The sequence below is a fragment of the Canis aureus genome, chromosome 34 (assembly GCF_053574225.1).
Source record: "Canis aureus isolate CA01 chromosome 34, VMU_Caureus_v.1.0, whole genome shotgun sequence".
In the NCBI taxonomy this organism is placed as follows: domain Eukaryota; kingdom Metazoa; phylum Chordata; class Mammalia; order Carnivora; family Canidae; genus Canis; species Canis aureus.
The window spans coordinates 28,779,659-28,802,209 of NC_135644.1; the positions used below are offsets into that span (position 1 = coordinate 28,779,659).

At 41.2% G+C, this 22,551-nt stretch overlaps 1 protein-coding gene and 1 long non-coding RNA gene across 19 annotated transcripts in view; one reads left to right on the forward strand and one right to left on the reverse strand.

Moving 5' to 3' along the window:
• LOC144304919 (uncharacterized) overlaps positions 1–17,182 on the reverse strand; it is a 37,001-nt gene extending 19,819 nt beyond the window's left edge. The window contains exons 1-5 of one of the 5 annotated variants that reach the window (XR_013371915.1): positions 14,533–15,424; positions 12,819–12,925; positions 12,602–12,698; positions 9,988–10,086; positions 4,796–4,922 (exon numbers count right to left, since the gene is read on the reverse strand). This is a non-coding gene — a long non-coding RNA (uncharacterized LOC144304919). Of the gene's footprint in view, positions 1–4,795; positions 4,945–9,987; positions 10,087–12,601; positions 12,699–12,818; positions 12,926–14,532; positions 15,425–16,889 lie in introns of those variants that run through there. The other 4 variants (XR_013371912.1, XR_013371916.1, XR_013371917.1 and 1 more) reach the window with 4 other exon arrangements.
• LOC144304917 (uncharacterized) overlaps positions 1–22,551 on the forward strand; it is a 78,641-nt gene that overhangs the window by 14,691 nt on the left and 41,399 nt on the right. For 4 of the 14 annotated variants that reach the window (XM_077883565.1, XM_077883559.1, XM_077883557.1 and 1 more), the window contains 3 exons: positions 11,220–11,354; positions 17,839–17,939; positions 18,678–18,815. In XM_077883565.1, the coding sequence (XP_077739691.1) occupies positions 11,314–11,354; positions 17,839–17,939; positions 18,678–18,815 (280 nt within the window). In that variant the 5' untranslated portion in view covers positions 11,220–11,313. Of the gene's footprint in view, positions 1–11,219; positions 11,355–16,254; positions 16,305–16,603; positions 17,602–17,838; positions 17,940–18,104; positions 18,183–18,677; positions 18,816–22,551 lie in introns of those variants that run through there. The other 10 variants (XM_077883561.1, XM_077883564.1, XM_077883562.1 and 7 more) reach the window with 8 other exon arrangements.

Sequence of the window (22,551 nt, forward strand, 5' to 3'; positions counted from 1 at the left end):
GAGCCTTCACACTGGGAGGGAGAGATGAATGGAACACACCTTGCTAAAATCACTCAACTAGCTAATAAACAAATAAAGAAGCAAACAACAGGCCATGGAAAGGAGGGGGTGAAAATTCAGAGTTGCTGCAATATATTGTCTAAAATGTTCAGTTTCCTACAAAAAATTATGGGATATGTTAAAAAACAACAACAAGGAAATATAACCCAACACCAGAATAAAAAGAGGTGACAGACACTTCTTATGAGAATAAACAGATATTAGATGTAGTAGACAATTATTTCAAAGAAGCCATTATAATTATACTCAAAGAATTAAAGGAAACTCTTAATAAGGAAGTAAGGGAAGACATGATGGAAGTGTTGTATTAGAGAAAATCAGTAGAAAGATAAAAAAAAAGTCATTTTAAAAAATGGAAATTCTATAGCTGAAATTTAAAAAAAATCATCAGAGGGCTCAATAGCAGATTTGAACTGGCAGAAAAAAGAATGAAAAACTGGAAGACAGTTTGGTAGACTATGCAATCTGAAGAACACAGAGAAAGACATAGTGAAGAAAAATAAAAACCCTCAGAGAAACATGAGACACCAAAACGTGTAACAACATATGCATAATAGGAGTACTAGAAGGAGTAGTAAAACTACTTCCCTTAAAAATGCCTTAAAACTTCCCAAATATTAGAAAACGTGCATCTAGAGAGTACAATGAACTCCAAATAGAATATACATAGAGGGCAGCCCAGGTGGCTCAGCGGTTTAGTGCCGCCTTCAGCCAAGGGCCTGATCCTGGAGACCCGGGATCAAGTCCCAAGTCAGGCTCCCTGCATGGAGCCTGCTTCTTCCTCTGCCTGTGTCTCTGCCTCTCTCTCTCTCTCTCTCTCTCTCTCTCTCCCTTTCATGAATAAATAAATAAAATCTTTTTTTTTTTAAGAATAAACATAGAGATTCACAATAGTTATGTAATAGCAAGAAGGCTGAAAGATAAAAAGACCATTTTGAAAGCAAACAGTAAAAGGATGCAGCACTTAGCAGGGAACTTCATTACGATTTTGAGCTGACTTTACATCAGAAACAGTGGAGATAAGAAAACAGTGGAATAACATATTCCAAATACTGAAAGAAAAGTCTCTCAATCAGGAATCTTCTATCCAACAAAGCTGGATATCAACAAAAGTTTATAAAAATAAATGTGAAATAAAGGTATTTCTAGATTAAACAACAAAACAAACAGCCAAAAATCTTGAGAGAATTGTTGCCAGAAGATTCACCCTAAAAAAATATTCAAGGACGTTTTCAGATTAAAAGTAAAAAAAAAAAAAAAAAAAAAGAAAAAAATATATATATATGCCTGCCTTTGGCCCAGGGCGCGATCCTGGAGACCCAGGATCGAATCCCACGTTGGGCTCCTGGTGCATGGAGCCTGCTTCTCCCTCTGCCTGTGTCTCTGCCTCTCTCTCTCTCTGTGACTATCATAAAAAATAAAAATTAAAAATTTTTTTTAAATAAAAAAAAAAAGAATTTGAGGGAAACAGACAATTTAACACTAATAGAGATGTAATACCTCACTCTCCATAATGGATGGACAAGATCAACATAAAATAGAAGACTTGAGCAACACTTCAAACCAACTAGACCTATTAGACACCTGTATAACACTACCTCCCCCAAAACAGCAGACTCCACATTCTTTTCAAGTACATAGGGAACATTCCCCAAGATAGATAATATGCTAGGGCTCTCCCTGTTCTCCCCCAAAACCTCAATAAACTGAAAAATATTGAAAGAATATAGAGTATGTTCCCTGACTATAAGATGAAATTAGAAATAACTAACACACACAAAAAAGATAAGACTCATATACATGTGGAAATTAAACAACTTCATCCTAAATATTTGATTGGTTAAAAAGAACAACTCAAAAGTGAAATTAGAAAATATTTTGAGACGATTGAAAATGAAGACACAATATCCCCAAATGTATGGGATGTAGCTTAAATAAATAGTGATTAGAGGTACTAATATTTATAGGTTTAAATATTAGTTATATTATAACTCTATACCTCTATAATTATAGAGGTACTAATTTATAGGTTTAAATGACTAAAAAAAATCTATCAATATTGATCTAATCTTTTACCTTAAAATCCTAGAAAAATAAACCTAGAGCAAGCAGACGGAATAATAAAGATTAGTGTGGAAATTAATGCAATTAAAAAAAGAAAGAACATCAATAAAACTAAATCTGTTTTTTGCTTAAGATTAATATACTGGCAAACCTTTAGCTAGATTGACCAGGAAGAGACTCAAATTAGTAGAACTGGAAATGAAAGTGGGGACATTACTAATGACCTTAGAGGAAAAAAATGATTAGAAGATATACTTCAAACAATTGTACAGTAATAAATTTGGTAACTTAGATGAACTGGCCCAATTTCCAAAACCCACAAACTATTGAAACTGACTCCAAAAGAAAGAGACACCTTGAGTGTATTTATACCATGTAAAGAGATAGATGTAATCAAAACATTTATCATGAAGAAAACTCCAGGCCCAGATGGCTTCACAGGTGAAATCTACCGAGCACTTAAAGAAAAATTAATTCTAATTTTTCATAAGCTCTTCTAAAACTTAGGCCTCTCTGTGAGGCCAATATTACCCTGATATCAAAACAAGACAAATACTTTGTAAGAATAGAACACTATGGACCAGTATCTTTTTTGAATATGAATGCCAAAATCCTCAAGGAAATACTAGCAAACCAAATCAGCAACGTATAAAAAGAATTATACACCATGACCAAGTGGGATTTATCTCAGGAATGCAAACTTGGCTTAACATCTGAAAATCAATTAATGTAATAATATACCATATCAACAGAATAAAAAACAAAAAACATATGTTCATCTTACTGACACAGAATGCAAAAAAAAAAAAAAAAATACAGCGAAAGCATTTGACAAAACCCAACACTCTTTCATGACAAAACCACTCAATAGACTAGGAAGAGAAGGGAGTTTCCTTAACCTGCTAAAAGGTAAGTAAAACCCCCCACAACTAACACCATATAACAGTGAAAGAGTGACGGCTTTCCCACTAAGACCAATACAAAGAGAAGGATGTTCATTCTCATCACTTCTATTCAGCATTGTACTATAGTTTCTAGCCAGGGTAGTTAGGTAAAGAAAAGAAAACAAAAAGCATACAGTTTGAAAATAAGAAACGAAGTATAGCTATTTACAGATGATGTGATTTTGTTTATAATAATCCTAAAGAATCCACTTAAAGTCTATTATTGTTTTATGAATTCAGCAAATTTGCAGGATACAAGATGAATACATGTAAATCAATTGTATTTCAATACACACTTGCAATTAATAAACTGAAAATGAATTTTTTACCTGAAAATGAAATTAAGAAAATATTTTAATTTATAATAGCATCGAAAAGAGTATATAAAGATAACCTTTAACAAAAGAAGTACAAATTTTATACTCTGATAACTGCAATGCATTGTGGGAAGAAAAAAGTTTTAAATGAATGTAAAAGCTTCCAATTTTTCATGGATCCGAAGGTTTAATGACTTAAGTCATTGATCTACAGATTTGAGGCAATTCCTGTAGAATCCCAGTTGGCTTCGTTTGAGAAATCAGCAAGCTGATCTTAAAATTCATATGGAGTTGCAAGGAATTCAGAATAGGTAAAACAACTTTCATAAAAGAAGCACAAATATGAGAGACTCATACTTCCCAATTTCAAAAATGACTACAAAGCAACACAGTAAACAAGATATTGCAGTACTGCCATAAGAATAGACAGATCAATGGGACAGACTTGAGAATCCAGAAATAAATGCATGTATTTATGGTCAATGGATTTTTGACAAGGGGACCAAGACAATTTAATGGGGGAAACCATTGTGTTTTTAAGAATTGGAATGGGAAACTGGATATTTACCTGCAAAAGAATGAAATTGCACCTCTATGATACCATATCCAAAAAGTAACTAAAAAATTTTCTAAAACCTAAATACTAGAGCTAAATCTATAAAAGTCTTAGAAGAAATGTAAGGTAAACCTACATGACTTTAGCTTGGGCAATGGATTCTTGTTTATGACAACAAAATATAAACAGCAAAAGAAATAAATTAACTGAACTTTATCAAAATGAAAATTTTCTGTTTCAAACGACACCAATGCCTGAACTGATTGTTGTATGTAGTGTTCCTGTCTTCAAGAATCTGTCAGCCCATAAAAAAAAAAAAAGAAAAAAAAGAATCTGTCAGCCTGCATATTTGGATTCAGAGTTAGACCTAAAATAAGACACAATGAAGTAAGAATTCTCATGAAAATCACAGAAGCTCATAAACAGAGGCTTAATAAACACAGACTATGGAGGAAAGATCTGCTGGGGGGAATGTGGTAATAGCATGAACCCAAACCACTCTGAAGGTAAAAGTAATATAAGCATAATTTTCCTTGGTTCTTATTTTCTGCTTTTCTAGTTTTTAATGATGGTAGAGAAAGTTAATTATCATAAATATCTTAATAGAGGACTTGTAGCTGGCTTTGTCATAGAATGATTTTACTCTCTCTACTGAATCTTAAAACATATTAAATTTCTTAAAAAGCAGCAATAATTAGGATTGCATTGTACTGGCACAAAGATCAAGAGACAGATCAATGAATTCATGGTTCAGAAATATATTCAAGCACATCTGAAAATAGAGCATCTCTTATCAGTGAAGGGCAGATAAATTTTTACATAAAAGGTTGTCGACGGGAAGCTGCTTGGCTCACTTGGTTAAGCGTCTGCCTTCTGCTCAGGTCATGATCCAAGGGTCCTGGGATCGAGCCCCATGTGGGGCTGTCTGCCCGCTTCCTCTCCCTCTGCTGCTCCTCCTACTTGTGCTCTCTCTCTCTCTCTCTGTCAAATAGATAAATAAAATCTTTAGGAAAAAAAAAAAAGGGGGTTGTTAGAATGGGATCATTTGGGGAGAAAAAAAACAAACCCTTAAATCTTAAACCCTTAAATCTGGGTCTCTATTACTTAACAAAATAAATTCTTGGTGGAAAAAAAGTTCTAAAAATATTCAACCCAAACAGTCCTTGAAAAAATATAGGCTAATGTCAGGGAAAAAAAGCAGAAAACTTATTTTAGCCCTTACTTTAAAATAAATTACCACATTTTATTGGTTATTTCTTTTGATGTGCAGAGGTTTTTAGTTTGACAAGGTTAAGCTTGTTGATTTTTGCTTTTGCTTCTCATTTTAGGGTTATATCCAAAAAAAAAAAAAAAATCATTGCCAAGACCAATGTCAAGTTCATCCCCATGTTTTCTTATAGGAGTTTTATGGTATCCGATTTTACATTTAAGTCTTTAATCCATTTTGAGTTAATTTTTGTGAGTGGTGCAAGACAGGGGTCCAATTTCATTTTTCTGCATGTGATTATCCAGTTTTCCCAGCACCATTTGTTGTGGACACTATCCTTTCCCCATTGAGTGTTCTTGTCTCCCTTGTCAAATATCAGTTGATTTTATACGTAGGGTTTATTTCTGAGCTATTTTTATTTCATCGGCCTATGTTTATTCCAATACCATACTGTTTTAATTGTATAGCTTGGTAGTATAGTTTTAAATCAGGAAATGTGATTCTTCTGACTTGTTCTTCTTTCTCAGGACTGCTTTGGCTATGGAGTCTTTTGGTTCCATATAAACTTTAAGACTGCATTTTCTATTTCTTTGAAAAATGCCACTGAAATTTTGATAGAGGTTGCATTGAGTCTAGATATGGTTTTGCATAATATGGACATTTTAACATAATTAATCGTGCCTACAGAATGGAAGAAAATATTTGTAATCACATTGGATAAGAAGTTCATATTCAAAATACATGAAGAATCCATACAACTCAATGATCCCTGCCATAATCCAATCAAAAATGGCAGAGGAACTGAATCCATATTTTTCTGAAGAAGACATCCAAATGGTCAACAGTTACATTAAAAGGGAAGGGAAATGCAAATTGAAATCACAATTAGATACTACCTCACACCTGTCAGAATGGCTGTTATCCAGGAGGTGAAAAGATAGGTATTGGTAGGGATGTGGATAAAGGGAAGCCTTGTGCTCCGTTGATGTAATTGTAATTTGGTTCAGCTACCATGAAAAACTCTGGATGCTCCTCAAAAAATTAAAAAGCGAACAACAATATAATCCAGAGATCCCACTTCTGGGTATATACTGAGAAGAAATGAAAACAGAATATCAAAAAGATGTCTGCAGAGTAGGTATCTGCACTCCCATGTTTACTGCAGCATTATTCACAAGTATGGTGTGGAAACAGTCCAAGTGTCTGTCAATGAATAAATGGATAAAGAAAATATGTTATGTATATACATATATACATATATATGATAGATGAAATATTTAGCCATAAGCAAAAAAGAACCTTGCCTTTGTGATAACATGGATGGACTTTGGGGACATTATGCTAAGTAAGACAAACTAGACAGGGAATTTGGTTAGATATCATACGATGTCATTGACATGTGGAATTAAAAAAAAGACCAAATTCATAGAAACTTATCGTAGAATGGAGGTTTCCATGGAGTAGGGGGTGGGGTAATCGAGGAGACGTTCTAGGTTACAAATTTGCAATTAGAAGACTAACTTCTCAAGATCTAAGGCACAGCATAGGATTATAGTCAACAATATTGTATTATATACTTCAAAGTTGCAAAGAGACTGAATCGTAAATGTTTTTATCACAGAAAGAAATGATAATTGTATGACTTCATTGAAATGTCAGCTAATGCTAGGTTGGTAACCACACCGCAATACAGAAACGCATCAAGTCAACATGTACTTAAACTCACACAATGTTATATGTCAGTTAAATCTCAATACAAAGTAAATAAAAACAAAACAAAATAAATTGCATATGATGAACGATCTAGTTATCTACAAAAATTTCAACCTGATTTTAAGAAGAGAATATATGTGAATTTTGTCTCTTCAGGAAGGTTACTCATAAGCATATTCAACTGCCCTGAAGCTCTCCCTCTTACTTGATCTCTTGCAATAGCCTCATAAATGCTCTTTCTGCTTTAGCCTTTGTTCTCATCCTCTGCAACCCATTCTCTGTCGTGCAGGTAGAAGGAGCCTTTAAAATTAAGTCAGGTGCAGTGTTCAAAATCTCCCAGGGGCTTTTCACATCATTGCCTGCGAGGTTCCATCTGGTTTGGTATCTGCCTCCTTTCTGACCTCGTTTGTTCCTCTCCCCCTTTGCTCATCCACGAGGCCTTTGGCCGCTGCCTTCCCGCCATTCTTCACACACACCTGCAGGATTCTGCCTCGTGGGCTGTTTCTCTGAGCCCAGCCTCCTCCCTCACTTCCTTCTGGTGTGTGAGTAACTGCCACTCTCTCGGAGGCCTTCCTCCACTCCTGTATGTAAATGAGCAGCCCCCTAGCCCCCAACACTGATTCTATCTCCTGCCTCTCTTTTGGACAACATAGGAATCGTCTCATAGTCATACAGTTTTTCTCTATCTCCCTTCACCAGATTGTACACATTTCTAATCTTTTTATATCTCTGGCTTCTAGAAGAAAGTCTGGGATGATGTAGGTACTTAATGATAAATAGATACAGGAAAGAATTTTTGATTATATAAAAGTTGAAAGAATTCCTAAAAAGCAAAATAAGCGAAGTAGAAACGAAAGACCAACATTAAACTGGGTAAATTTATTTTCAACCTCTACCATAGAACAAGGTAATTTAATACACAAAGAGCTCCTACATAACCCTCAGGAAAAGACCATTAATACACATGTAAACAGACAGTTAAGAGAAAAAGTCATGATAAAAAAATGCAAAAAATATATAAGGTTTGCAAACCTGCTAGTGCTCAGCAAAATGGAAGTAGAAATACCATTTCTTACCAGTAAGATTAAGGAACATAAAAAAAAAAAATTGTGACAATCTGCAGGGCTGCCAAGCATTGGGGAGCATAGAAATACTCGGGCAGTCTTGGTGTTCAGGGCAAGGTAAACGAGATTGGAAGACAATTTGGAAATATTTATTAACGTTTTAAATGTGCATCTGTTGCACTTTCAGAAGTCTAACTGAAAGACTCCAAGGAGTTCACAGCTTTTCCAAGACAAAAGTCCATTCAGTTTCTTGAAACAGCGGAGCCATGGAACCAGCCTGTGTGTCCTAATGATAACTCCGTTCCCTGGTATAGCATGCAGGCATATTTATTCAAGTCTCCGTTCAAACAGCCTCTGCTGCTTTCTTGATCACCTTGTCTAATGTAGGCTTCAGATTTTGTTGTGTTTCCCAATATGTGAGGAGCGCTCCAATATTTATTAAAAGACATCTATCAATACTGTCACGAACGGATAGTCATAACACGTTGTCAAGATTAAAAAACAAATCACCAAACCTGCAGGAACATAAACCAATCTATGAACAATGATCTTTTTAGAGGAGTAGAATGAGGACGTGGCCCTTTTGCTTTAGCTCACACTCCACTGCTTGATTTAATTTTTGCCGCGGAACATGTGTTTACTTGACACTTTAACATATCCAAGAACAACCAAATGCTGACATTATCTTTAAAATAGATGGCTACTTGTACTTACTGATATCCTTCAGCAATTTCAAGTTGAGGTCGGTGTTTGGAGTTATAACTTTATTGCATTACATTTTTTCTCTACAGAAGAGTGAGGAGTGCATGAGGAGAACATGCACGCTAGTGCCAGAGGACATGTGGGGGTGCACAAAGCGAAGTGAGGTCTGCTTCTCACTCTGTCTCTATTGGGAGGGGCGGGGCATTTGGGGGACAGACACAGAGGAATTGTGATATACACAAGGAGAGGAACACAGTAACTTTTTATTTTTAACTTTTATTATTAATAACTTTTTATTTTTTTACTCCTACAACAACCCTCCTCCTCATCACCACAAAAGCAGTATTTTTAATAGAGAAAATGGAAGTTGGTGACACGCGTCCAGTACGAGGCTCTGTTAGTTGAGGGGACTGTCATTACTGCTCCCGTTTTTTCCATCTTGTTATTCTGTACTTATCTAGGTGACACTTATTTTGTACCAATTTTTATTATCTTTTAAGACAATTTTTAAATATAAAGGATTTAATGTGAAGTTTTCATCATACTTCATAGATACTCCTACCGTAGTCTCTTAACTTCTGACTAGAATGGAACAGGACTTTTATAATGTCCTTCTGGTATAGAGCTAGATTTGAAATCTATAACAACACACAGAGTCAGAAAACGTGTAAGAACTCAATCCCATGTCTTTCTAGTGCTATGACTGTTACTAATACTAATAATGGCCTTTATTATTAGTAGCATTTATTGAGTGCTCAGATTACACCAGAAACTCTTCCAGGTGGTTTATACATGTGTAGACTCAATATATGTAAAGCATTTAGAAGTGTGCCTGGTGCATATTAAATGCTCACAAGTATTGACTACTGTTACTCCTTCTATTACAGTATATAACAAGGTGGGAACTATTATAATTGTCTATTAGAGAAAATCTGAGGCCCTAAGTAAGTTTAAGGAAACTGCCCAAGGCTATGAAGCTGACAAATGACATTATAAGGATTCCAACCAAGGCAGTCTGACTCCTTCTCTTAACATCTAATTCCATACATCTTTTCAGTAAAAGAAATCTAACATGTTATATTGTGTCATGTAAATGATTCATATGATTTGATCCTTAAATTAGGTGGGGACAGTGAAAACATTGAGAAAAATTGGTTCATTTGCTGTTTCTTGCCGGAAAATTGCAAAGAAGTCAGAACTAGCTACTCTAAACAGAAGAAGAAATTATTTTAACCCAAACTTAAAAAGCTTTCTCGTGTATAAGAAAGTAGGCTTTAAGTATAACAGAGCTACGTTGCACAGTAATCTGTGTTGGAAAAGGAAAGGAGTGAGCTTTTTTAGGTTGGTGGATTGTAATTACCTAATTGGAATATTAATTCCATTTGTCTTCCGTTGAAGGATGTTTCATCTTTTGTTTTACTCCTTGGTGGTACATCCAATTACTAAAAACAGGATGTGCCTGTAAAAAAAGAAAAAAAAATCCAATTCCCAGCCTTGACGAATAAATGCACATCTACTACTAATTGTTGTCATTGAAACGAAGTATCACACAAAGCCAAAACAACAAATGGTAATGTCCGTAATAAAAAGAAGAAGAGGAAGAAGGAGAATCTCACACATTGTGTGATAGGAAAAACAGGGAAAATAGGTTTCAGGGCTTAGTCTCGCTTCCCCAGAATTGAGACCACTGAAAGGGGAGAAACTTTGGAATGAGCTAGCTGCACTTGACGGTTTCATTTCAGCTTAGTCTGTGAAATGCACAGAGGCGGTACAAGGCTCATAGATCTACTGGACACCACTGCCCTGAAAATGCTGAAGCCCGCATACCCCTGCCCATCTCAAGTGCAGCAGCATTACTCACAGGGGACAACTTCTCCCTTTGGCATGTTTCTCTAATGATAACAGAATCCTTGGTATAAAGCTCAACACACCTATTGCAGTCAAATGTCAAAGGAGAGAGAGAAAGAGGACATTTTAGCATTTGGGGAAAAAGTGTCGGAATATCCTTCAGGGAAAAAAAAATCAATCAATCCCTCTATCCATCTGTCCATCTGTCTGGTAGAATCAGAGACTAGATGAGACTGTACCATGCTGTCAATCAGGTCTGTGCTTATATTGCACTAAGCAGTAGAATATATGCCCCATCATTAAATCTATATGCCGAGTTTCCAGAAGCTCCCTCGTGAACTCCAGTGGCAAGATGTACAGGAAAGATTTTATTTACTTAGTGTATTTATTGATATTCTACAGTTCTACAAACTAGAGAGATTATTTTACTTTATTGTTTGTATTGGGATGCTGCCATTTTGAAGGAACTAGAGCTGTCTCAGGTGTTTTATTTAGTTTTCAACTCCCCACATAAACAAAGATTTTTATTAGAGAATTCTCTTTTGAATTTGCCAGACTTTCGATTCCATTCTGTGGTTCATTGGCCAAACCTTTTCTAAGCATTAGAGGTTTTGTTTCCTTGTGTGTGCTGGATTGTGTATTTAACTATTTCAACTCTCTCTTCTTTCTAATGGGTGCACATGAATATCTTAGATGTGAGACTTTCCATATGTAGAGATTGTGTCTGTTATTTATTTTCTACAGAAGCCAGTACAGTTCTTAATGCATATTTTCTGATGATGACACTGAGGAAGAGGAGGAAGATGATATTCGGTTAAATGTGGCCAAATATTTTCGAATGAAAGATACTGGCTTCAGCTTGTGCTTCCCTTATATCAGGTAAGAGAAGCAACAGTTGAAACCATGGCATGCAAGTCAAGTACCTGTAATTGTCAAAGGTCAGTGCTGGACTTGGCAACAAAGACTACGTTTATTTTGTTTCGTTTCTTAAATTTTATTTTATTTTATTTTATTTTATTTTATTTTGTTTTGTTTTATTTTATTTTATTTATTTTATTTTATTTTATATTTTAAAGATTTTATTCATTTGCTCACGAGAGACACATAGAGACAGAGAGGCGGAGACACAGGCAGAGGGAGAAGCAGGCTCCCTATAGGGAACCCAATGTGGGACTCGATCCCAGAACTCCGGGATCACACCTTGACCCAAAGGCAGATGCTCGACCACTGAGCCACTCAGGTGCCCCAAAGACCCTACCTTTAATTTCATTTTAATTAATATTTGACAGATCTTTCCTTTACAGATGATTTCGAAATCCAGTGCTTTTGATAGCCCTCTGATCCTGTGACATCTTGAAATTCAAGAAATATGCCTTCTTTACCTCGCTCAAAGGACAAAAAATGTGAGATTAATACAGTAGACACCTCCGTTCTGAATGTTGTCTGCATTCTTCTGGAGTCATGTTGGGTTATGACTCCTCAATTAATTACCTACGTCATGGCTCAGGCAATCCACCCTTCGTGGTTCCACCTTCCCAGTGGCCCCAGTACCGGTCAGGATAGGCTCGATTTATGCTACGATGACTAGCAGTCCTAAAGCCTCAGTGGCTGTGTCAGTTTTCTACTGCTGCCTACAATTTACTACCATTCAGTGGCTCAAAACAACATACATTTATTATGTCACAGTTTTTTAAAAGAGATTTCATTTATCTATTCATGAGAGACACAGAGAGAGAGGCAGAGACACAGGCAGAGGGAGAAGCAGATTCCCCCTGGGGAGCCCGACGTGGGACTCGATCCGGGACCCCGGGGTCACGATCCGGGACCCCGGGGTCACGCCCTGAGCTGGAGGCTCAACCGCTGAGCCACCCAGGCGTCCTCCAGGCGTCCCAGATGATCTCACACTTTTACTAAATCAACTGTAAGGTAAGGTTTACTAGAATCTTTTGCTTAGGATCTCACAAAGCTGCAAACAAGAGGTTGGCCAGGCTACATTCCTTTCGAGAAGTTGGGGTCCTCTTCCAAGTTCCTGTGGTTGTTAGCAGAATTCAGTTCCTGGGATTGTAAGAGCCCAGGCTGTTTTGTCAGGGGCTGCCCAGGGGCTGCTCCAGCACCCCAGGCCTCACCTGGTTTCTCTGCCGCGTTGCCATTTCTTGGGGCTGTTCAAGCCAAAGCAGCTTTCGTCTTCAAAGCCAGAAAGGGTCCGAATCCCTCCCCTGCAGTCTGTGAACGTAAGAGTCTTACAATGGAACATAGTTACGGGTATGGGGTCCCCTCTCCTGCGCCAGGTAGCACAACCTTTTCAAGGTTGTGGCCTTTTCAAGGGGTGGCCTGTGCCCTCACCTTGGCCATATCCTATTGGTAAGAGGCAAACACAGATGCGGCCTGCACTGGAGAGTCTGCGGGGCCGCGGCTCGCTCGGAGTCCCTCAGGCTGTGCCTGCCACCAGGCTTTAACAAAATGAAGCGTTTATTTCTGAAGCATGCAAAATTGGCTGCCGTTCTGAGTAAATGCACAGGGATTTTCCTCCACGTGGAGATACGGCCATCAGGCTGCCCCAGCCCTGTGACAATTTCACCGCAAGTCCCCGTCACAATTACCACGCAGGGAGCAGAGAGGTGGAGAGTCACCGGCTGTTGAGGATACATCTATCATTGCGACCCAGTGGCCAAAACTAGTCTCAGGTCCCCACCTTACTACGAAAAGATAAGACGTGCAATCTCCCCAAACGCCTGAGCAGAGAAAGAGCTGGATAGGAGTAAGCAATCCTGGTTTCTACCAGCTATCCTAAGAAATTTTCCTGAAATTTTTTGATGGTACGTATACGAATTTATTTTACTATCAATATGCTTTATATGGACTGACTTGTGTGCCTTCAAAATTCGTTTTCAAGCTCTAACCCCCAACATGACTGTACAAGATAGGCTTTTAAATCTGTAACTGAGACTAACTAAGGTCTTAAGGGTAGAGCCCTAATTCAATGACTGGTGTCCTTACGATTTTTTATTTTAAAGATTTTATTTATTTATTTATTTATTTATTTATTTATTTATTTATTTATGAGAGACACACAGAGAGAGAGGCAAAGGGAGAAGTCGCTTCCTGCGGGGAGCCCTATGTGGGACTGGATCCCAGGACCCCGGGATCAGGATCTGAGCCAAAGGCAGATGCTCAACCACTGAACCGCCCAGGTGCGCATGCGGTGTCCTTATAAAAAGAAGAGACACCAGGGATGCACCACAGGAAAGACCATGTGAGGACACAGCAAAAACAACGGTCCTCTGCAAGCTAAAGGAGAGAGGCCTCCTCTCACAAGAAAAACAAAATGCGCTGACACCTTGATCTTGGACTTCTAGGAACAAATTTCTATTTTTGAGCCACACAGTCTGTGATATTTTGTTAAGGCAGCTTTAGCAAACTAATACCACACAAAAGAAAAAGAAATGTAATTAGCTCAATACTTCAAGCTTCATCACTCACTTCTTTGCTTATTGATTTGGGTGGTCATCTTGTGAATCATAGGTTTGTTTGTTTTTAAATTTCCATTCTATAGATCAGCAGACAAGAAATTCTGAAGAGGAAATGTAACTTATGCAAAGTCATCTAGCTAATTAGTGTTTCAAACTCAGTATAATGTTTACTTTGTGTTCTGGGGTAATTCACATTTTCAGTAGTAAGTCGTCTCCGGCAAAACTGGTTGTTTAAGTAGCCTATAAAAACACTGGATTTGGGGCATAAAAGGACATGCAAACTAAGCTTACTACCTTCGGTTTATTAAGATTTGCCTCATTGAAACTCAATCTAATCGAAAATTCCCACACATTTTTTTTTTTTTTTATAATTTATGATAGTCACAGAGAGAGAGAGAGAGGCAGAGACACAGGCAGAGGGAGAAGCAGGCTCCATGCACCGGGAGCCCGACGTGGGACTCGATCCCGGGTCTCCAGGATCGCGCCCTGGGCCGAAGGCAGGTGCCACACCGCTGCGCCACCCAGGGATCCCTCCCACACAGTTTTAATGTCAGCAGCCATAGCTTCCAGTTTACCACTGCGCTCACATTTTCTAGTTTTAGAAAATAGCATTTGAGGCGACGACTGTAGCAACAGTATCTTCTGGTGCTCTGCTGAGGCCCGCTTGGCCCGCGTGTGAACCGCCAGGTCTCCAGGAATACGCGGGGACCCCCAGGCCTCTCAGGTCCGGGAGCTGTTGGTAGTGGAATGGCCTGTAGGACCCGGGAGCCGAGAGATGGTTGTTTAAGTAATAAGGAAATTCCTCCCACCTCCATTAGATGTTTGGGCTTGTTAAGTGCACTCTTCCACACTGTGGGCAATTACTCGTTTCCGTGCTACATTTAACATAATTAATATAGGCATCTGTATTTGCAGGGATCTGTCTTTTTTCCTTTGTTCAGGACATGAACCTTGCCTGTAGGCCAGGCTTCTCTACTGGCTACTCACATCTCTCCTTAAAATATACTTTTGTTTTGAATGTCAGAGCATCAAATTGCTAAAACTTATTAATGGGTCATAAATAATGTGGTTTTTTTTTTCTATTTGCTTTATTTCTTTGTGTTACTACACATGTAAAGTGTCACCTGGCTACAGTTTTCATGGGAATGTTTTAAAAACCCTATGGCTTAACCTTTCACTTACTCGGAAGGTCCTCTGTACTTACTCGACGGAGCGGGCGCCCAGGGAGGAGGCGCGGGAGGAGGCGGCCGGACCGCCACCCCGCTTGGGCGGCGTCCACCGCTCCCACCCCGGTCTCCTGGCCCCTGCACCTGCTTTGTTGGTGGCAGGTGGCCTCCTCCGCATCCCCGTCACTCGGTCCCTGCTGGGTCGGCCTGCAGAGTCGGCCGCCTGGCCTGCGGCCCGTTGGGACAGCGACGGTGCTGGCCTTGGGCGCCAGCTGCCCCCCCCTTCTCTCGGCAGTCAGGTGCACCCAGGCTCCCCCAGGCTGGGGGGGGAGGGGGGAGGAGAGGGAGGGGGAGAGGAGAGAGGGAGGAGGATGGAGGGGGAGAGGGAGGGAGGGAAGGGGAGGGAGAGGGATGGGGAGAGAGGGGGGAGAGGAGAGAAGGAGAAGAAGGGAGGGTGAGGGGAGAGAGGGAGGGGGTGGAGGGGGAGAGGGATGGGGTGAGAGGGAGGGGAGGAGGAGTGAGAGGGGGAGAGGGGGAGGGGGAGTGAAGGAGAAGAAGGGAGGGACGGGAGAAAGGGAGGGGGATGGAGGGGGGAGAGACAGAAGGGGAGGGGAGTGAGAGGGGGAGAGGGGGAGAGGGAGGGGGATGGAGGGGTGGGGGAGCCGCCCTTGCCCGCGGGCCGAGGGGCTGTGCGGGAGGCCCGAGGCTCCAGGCGAGCGGGAGCGCTGCTCTGTTTAGAACATGCACAGGCGCACGCAGTCTTTCTTGGGGGTTTTCCCTTAAATCAGGGCCCCTGAGAAACGGTGGTTGGCCGCTGGGCGAGGAAGGGAGGTGGGGCAGTTGGGTGGGGGTGGGGACGTCTCCGGGCGGCCGAGTGGCCCCGTCCTGCTTGGGCCGCTCCGCAGGCGCCACCGTGACCCGCGAGCGGCTCCCGGGAGCCCCGAGGCCCAGGCCGCGGCTGCTGTGCGCTGCTTCCTGCGGGACCGCCCCTGCGCCGCGGGAGGAGACCGCGCCCGTGCCCAGCCCCTCCGCCCCGGCCGCCGCGCCTTCTCCGCCGCTCCCCGCGCGGCTGACCCGGACCCCGCGGCCCCGCGGCCCCCGAGGCAGCCCCGCCCCCCCGCCCCCTGGTCCCTGCTCCCCATCCCCCGCCACCCCCAGCTCCCCGAGACAATCCCGGCCCCTCGCCCCTCCAGGTAGCCCCCACCCCCGGCCCCCTGGCCCCTGCCCCCTTCCCCCATCCCCCGGCAGCAGCCCCCGCCACACACGGCACGGGGGCGGCAAGGCTGTGCTTGGCCGTGCGCTTGGGTGGCAACTGCTCGGGGAGCCCGGCCGGTGCCCGACGCCCGGTGCCCAATGCCCGACGCCCGGTGCCCGACGCCCGATGCCCAACGCCTGACACCCGGTGCCCGACGCCCGACACCCAATGCCCGACGCCCGGAGCCCAATGCCCGACGCCCGGGCCCGGAGCCCAATGCCCGACTCCCGGGCCCGACGCCCGGTGCCCGACGCCCGACGCCCGGTGCCCGACGCCTGATGCCCGACGCCCGGTGCCCGACACCCGACGCCCAACGCCCGACGCCCGACCCCCGGTGCCCGACGCCCGGTGCCCGACACCTGGTGCCCGACGCCCGGCACCCAGTGCCCGACGCCCGACGCCCGGTGCCCGCCGACCCGCCTGGGGCGCGCGGACGGGTGCGGGGGGCAGTTGGGGTCCAGCCGCGGGGGCGGCGCGGATCTCGACTTCATTTACATTCATTAGCTATGATGAGCTTAATTACCTTCCTCAAATACTGCGGCGCGGAGGAGCGGCGCGGGCGGAGGCTACTTCCAGGATGATTTTATTGATTGTGACTGATGGATGGCATCAACATTTCATAGTGAAGAATCATGGTTTTGTTACATCAGGAAAATTAAATTGGGAGAGTTATTTTCTTTCCCAGTGATAGTGGCAGTTAGAATATTTCACCTGTAATGAGATGTGTGCGTTCTGTGCCATCGCGAGCCACGGCTCGGCCATTAAATCTATGTAAATGAAGAGAAACACGGGAGAGCCGCGCATAATAACGCGCGGAACAGAGAAATGGATCCTGGAAAGTGATTAATTTATTTGATGATGCCTCAAGTGAGGAATTTTAGGTCACAAATGAAGTGACAGAATGACAAATTACCATTTTAAAGAATTTACTGGGCATCATTACTGAACAATTGTCAGGTAGTTTATGGTGGCTGAGAAGATGGTATAAATATAGATCTTTTCCTTATCTGAGATGAATTATTAATCACCTTTTTAAAAATCTTTGTGAGTGATGGTTGGCTGTCTCATTGGAAATAATGTGTTCTACAATTTTAACTAAATTCTAATATGATATGTAACAGGAATCTTTACAATTAAAGTCTCAGTGGAGAGTGGTAGGAGGTTTACAGTCAATTGCGGTTTTAATGTGATAGAAGAGGATGAACCCGCTCGCATATTTCAATGGATTTCCTTAGGTATATTATCCCTGCTGTGATGTTAGTCAAATGTTTACAGTTTATTTTCATTTGAAAAATGACATTCAGATACTTAAATTGTTTTCCTTGGTTTATTAGTTAATGAAAATGAAATTCTAGTAATTACTATAGTTTTGCAACCTGCCACGTTATTTAAAGTGAAGTGACTGCCTTTGTCAGCGGCGTTATAAATGTCATCTTCCCGTGTTTTGTTCAATTTTTGTTTGCTTTATCTAGGTTATGTCCCTTCCCCGGCTGTATGTCACGGTGCCTACTACCAGGACCGACTGCAGTGTGCAAGGCGAAGTTGCAATTTGAAATAAAGACATTGTCTCCAGGTATTTGGGGGTTTGTGTGTGTGTGTACATTCTGTTCATAAAAGCGCACCCTAACCTACCCTGTACCCGGCACTAACCATCCCCAAAATAAAAAAAAAAAAAAACTCTCTATTACGAGGTACACTAAAAAACCCAAACACATCTTAAAATGTCTGTTTGTGTCAGGCTGCTTCAACCAGAGCATGTGAATCTATCCGGGTCTGATCAGCTGCTCAGATCAAATGTATGTGCTGTTGCAAAGCGGTGGGTCGTTTTTTGTTTTGTTTTGTTTTGTTTTTATGAGGATTAAAGACAGGGGTGGTTTTTCAACCAGTGTTCACTAGTTACCTAACAGAGTAGAAATGTCTAGAGAACTATCTCTGACAAGCTTGTTCGTAAAGCCAGCAAATAGCGGTTGCTGTTTTTGCTTTTTTAGACAGGAGGGCCCTCAAAGACTAATCTTTCACCGGGAGGAAAGCTTGAGATTTCGCTCCTTTTGCGCCATTATGTGCACCTCCTCATTCTAATCTTGATTCATTCTGGGAGCATATGAAAAATTTAAATAAGTATTCCCTGTGTTACCCATGACATCTTACACTGCTGAACTGGCAAGAAATTTAAATTTTGAATGTACATGCTACTTTTAAGACTCATTTGGCTTTTACTTTCTCCGCTCCTCAACCTGGTTGGTGGGATTTTGCTGAATCTTTTGGTCACTAGAGAAAGAAAACTAAAAGAATTGTTTGCTCTTGCTTTCAGGTCCCATCTCCACACTGCAGGCTGGATTGGGGGAAATGTGCGCGCTGCTTCCCTTTGCTGCAAAAGACGCTCAGGGTTTCCCTGTTGTGCATAATGGCACATCTGGGGTCAGTCCCCTCCAGCGTCTCTCCATTAGAGGTGACCCTCCCTTTCGTTTTTCTTTTATCCTTGCTTGCTGCAGAAAATACAAACACCCGAGCCAGTGATCGAGGGCATGCCCTCCAGGGAGCCTTCGAGTCCTGGGCGAGGTGCAGGGAGAGGCTGAGCTGGTTTGGCCTGGCACAGCACCGAGTGACCCGAGCGTATCCGAGGGCAGCGTGACTGTTGTGTGTGAGCTCAGCCCTCCCACCACGCTTGCAAAATCTTTCGTCCTCTGCCAGCTTACATCAGCTGTCAGAGGGAGTTGCAGAAATGCACCAAAGGTGCCTTGGACTCCAAGGATTTGAGAGCGAGAAAGCAGATTCCTAAGTTACATAGTGAAGAATAGATTTTAAATGGACTTAAGACACGGGAGAGAAGATGCTTCATGCAGTCAGAGGACGAGGCTTCTTGTCCTTTCCCACGGTTCAAGATGATGGTGGAGGATGAGGGACATTTGATTAATTGAAATGTCAATGATTGGCCACCGTGTGCCAAGTGTATGGAGAAAAGTACAAATATGTTGACTGTGCCCTTAACAAACCTCCTCACCGTTGAGCAGTTGGGCCCCCAAAGATGTCCAGACACTTCTTGTAATTCTATAAGCTGACATTTCTGAGGACTTTTATCACACCAAAATGACTTAATTACGTTCATTTCTTCTCTTTCTGTCAAGGATGTTTTATTCCAGGAGCAGCGCTTCTCTGACTGCCTTTTCCCCTCCAAATTCTTGCAGTGGCATTCCTCCCTTCAAAGGGAAATCCAGTCACTTAGTTCCAGACACCTTCTCCTTGCTTCTCTTTCCCCAGCATTTGGCTATAAAAACTTTCAAGCACACAGAAAGTGAATATCCCGGTAGCTGCTAACCTAGACTCTCCCCTTGATATTTTACTACACTCATTTCATCAAGCATCCTAACCAAATATCATCAATCCATCTGGTAATTTTTGAATGCATTTCCAAGTAAATTATAGTTCCCCTAAATACTTGAGCATGCCTGTCATTAACTAGAACCTAATACTTATTTTTGTCATTTTTTTCTCTTGACCTCCATTTTATTTTTTTTATTTTCAGATTTTTTAAAGATTGTATTTTTATTTATTTATTCATGAGAGACAGAGCGAGAGAGAGGCAGAGACATAGGCAGAGGGAGAAGCAGGCTCCATGCAGGGAGCCCGATCCCCGGACCCCAGGATCACGCCTTGGGCCGAACCCAGATGCTTAACTGATGAGCCCCCCAGGCATCCCTTGACCTAAATTTTATACATAATGGAATATATACTTGTTGAGTTTCCAAAAAAATGCATTACACTTGTATAACCCGAACCTCTATCATAAGATATAAGACACTGTTATCACCCTAGAATTTTTCCTCATCTCCTTCCCCATCAATGTCCTACCCCCTCCCCCAATAGACGAAACTACTATTCCGACTTTTTTTTTTTACAACAAAAACTAGTTTTGCCTGTTTTAAAACTTCCTATAAAATGGAATCATACAATAGACACTCCTTTGTGTCTGACTGTTTTCACTATAGAAATTTTTTTGCGATTCACCCGTTGTTATATGTACCTTATGGCTGAGTAATGCTATATTCTCTGAATACACTGCCGTTTGTTTACACTCCTCTTAATGGATAATTGTGTTATTTCTAGTTTTGCGGTATTAGGTTTTTTATTTTTTTATTGAGTCTTTATGAATAAAGCCAGTATCGGCTTTCTTTTTATGGACATGATTTTTACTTCTTTTGGACAAATATCTGTAGCTAGAATTGCTGGGTCATAAAGCGTATGGTTGATGTAAGAAATGGATAGATTTTTTTTACATGCAATTATTGTGCCAGTGGATCTTCCGTCCTCACTAAATAAAAATTTGGTGGTTGTTTTATCTCCTTGACAACATCTGATGTTGTCAGGTTTTTTATTTGAGGCCACCTTGCATTTTTACTTTTTTGTTTTTCCTTCATCTTTTCTGTATCTTCAGTCATTCGCTTTTTTCAAGATATTGATGGTGATTTTTTTTAATCAGCCTTCAAACATGCATTAGTATTCTCTCCCATAAAAACAAAGAAAGCAAAACAAAAAAAGAGATTGACCAAAAATCTCCATCCAGCTACCAAATCATTTATTTAGTCTCCTTCACAACTAAGGTTCTCCATTTTATCAACTAAGCTGCTTCCACTTTATCACTTGAGACTTCTTGACTTCTATGTGGGGGCTGCTCTTTAGCCTTTGGTCCTAGGCCCACTCATGCTCTGGTCATTCATGTGATTCATCTTCTCCCTAGGAATCGTGTTCATTTCTATGTTCAAACCAGTCCCTACACCAACAGTTTTCAAACATATTTCTGGCCTGAACCTTCCTTTGAGTTTCATCTGCTTACTTTACATTTTCACATTTCTAAGATTCTGATAGCTGGTTACCATATCTGATTTTGATTTTGTGCTTTTCCAATTATGCTATTCCCGCAGGATTCTCAGTCTTTGCTAGGATTGTGCATTTCTCCTTCCTGAGATTAAAAAAAAAAAAAGAGGGATCCCTGGGTGGCGCAGCGGTTTGGCGCCTGCCTTTGGCCCAGGGCGCGATCCTGGAGACGCGGGATCGAATCCCACGTCAGGCTCCCGGTGCATGGAGCCTGCTTCTCCCTCTGCCTGTGTCTCTGCCTCTCTCTCTCTCTCTCTCTCTGTGACTATCATAAATAAATAAAATCTTTAAAAAAATAAAATAAAATAAAAAATAAAAAAAAAAGAAAAATCTAACACTTTTTAAGCCCAGTTAAATAAACTAAGACATATACTTCAGAGAAAAGTTAAAAGAATCTAAAAGAAATACCTAAAGAACCTGATGACTAAAAAAGAAAATAGGCAAAAGTTAGAATGAATTAAAAATCTATTCACACACACACACACAAATCTATTTATAAATACTCAGTGGAGGTAAAGTCATTCATAGTGGAGAATCTGGAGCCTGAAGTTATTCATATCATAAAAGAAGAAAGATAAACCTGAATGAGTTAAACAATTCAGATAACAGAAAAGGAACAAAAGAGAAATCTCAAATAAATGAATGATGCAAGGAATGGCAACCAGAAAAGAATAAAATTGAATTGATGGAAGAAATAAAACGAGTGGCATGATCTAAAACTGATTTTAGGAGAAGGATCTTAACACTAAGTTGCATATTCTGAGAAACTTAAAGTCACTAGACTCATTTTATTTTGTTTCATTTTTAAAAAGTTTTTAGTTTTTGTTTATTTATTCATGAGAGACCCAGAGAGAGAGGCAGAGACACAGGCAGAGGGAGAAGCAGACTCCATGCAGGGAGCCAGACATGGGACTCGATCCCAGGATCAACCCCGGAATCACGCCCGGAGCAAAGGTCGATGCTCAACCACTGAGCCACCCGAGTGCTCCATCTAGACTCGTTTTAAAGGTGGAGCAATAAATACTATAGAGTAGAGCTCAAATCTGATAGAACTGATGTCTTTTTAAGAAGGGGAAGAGACACCAGAGAGCTCTCTCTCCACTTGTAGTACAATTAGAAGAGGTCATGTGAGCCCAAAAAGATGGCAGCCACCTACAGGTCAAGAAAAGAGGCCTCTGCATCTTGCCAGCGACTTCAGGTTGGACTTCCGAGCATCAAGAACTGTGAGAAATAAATTGTTGTTTTATAAACTAGCCAGCCGGTGCAATTTTGTAATGGCAGCCCAAGCAACTGGTGCAGAGAGGAAAGTGTGA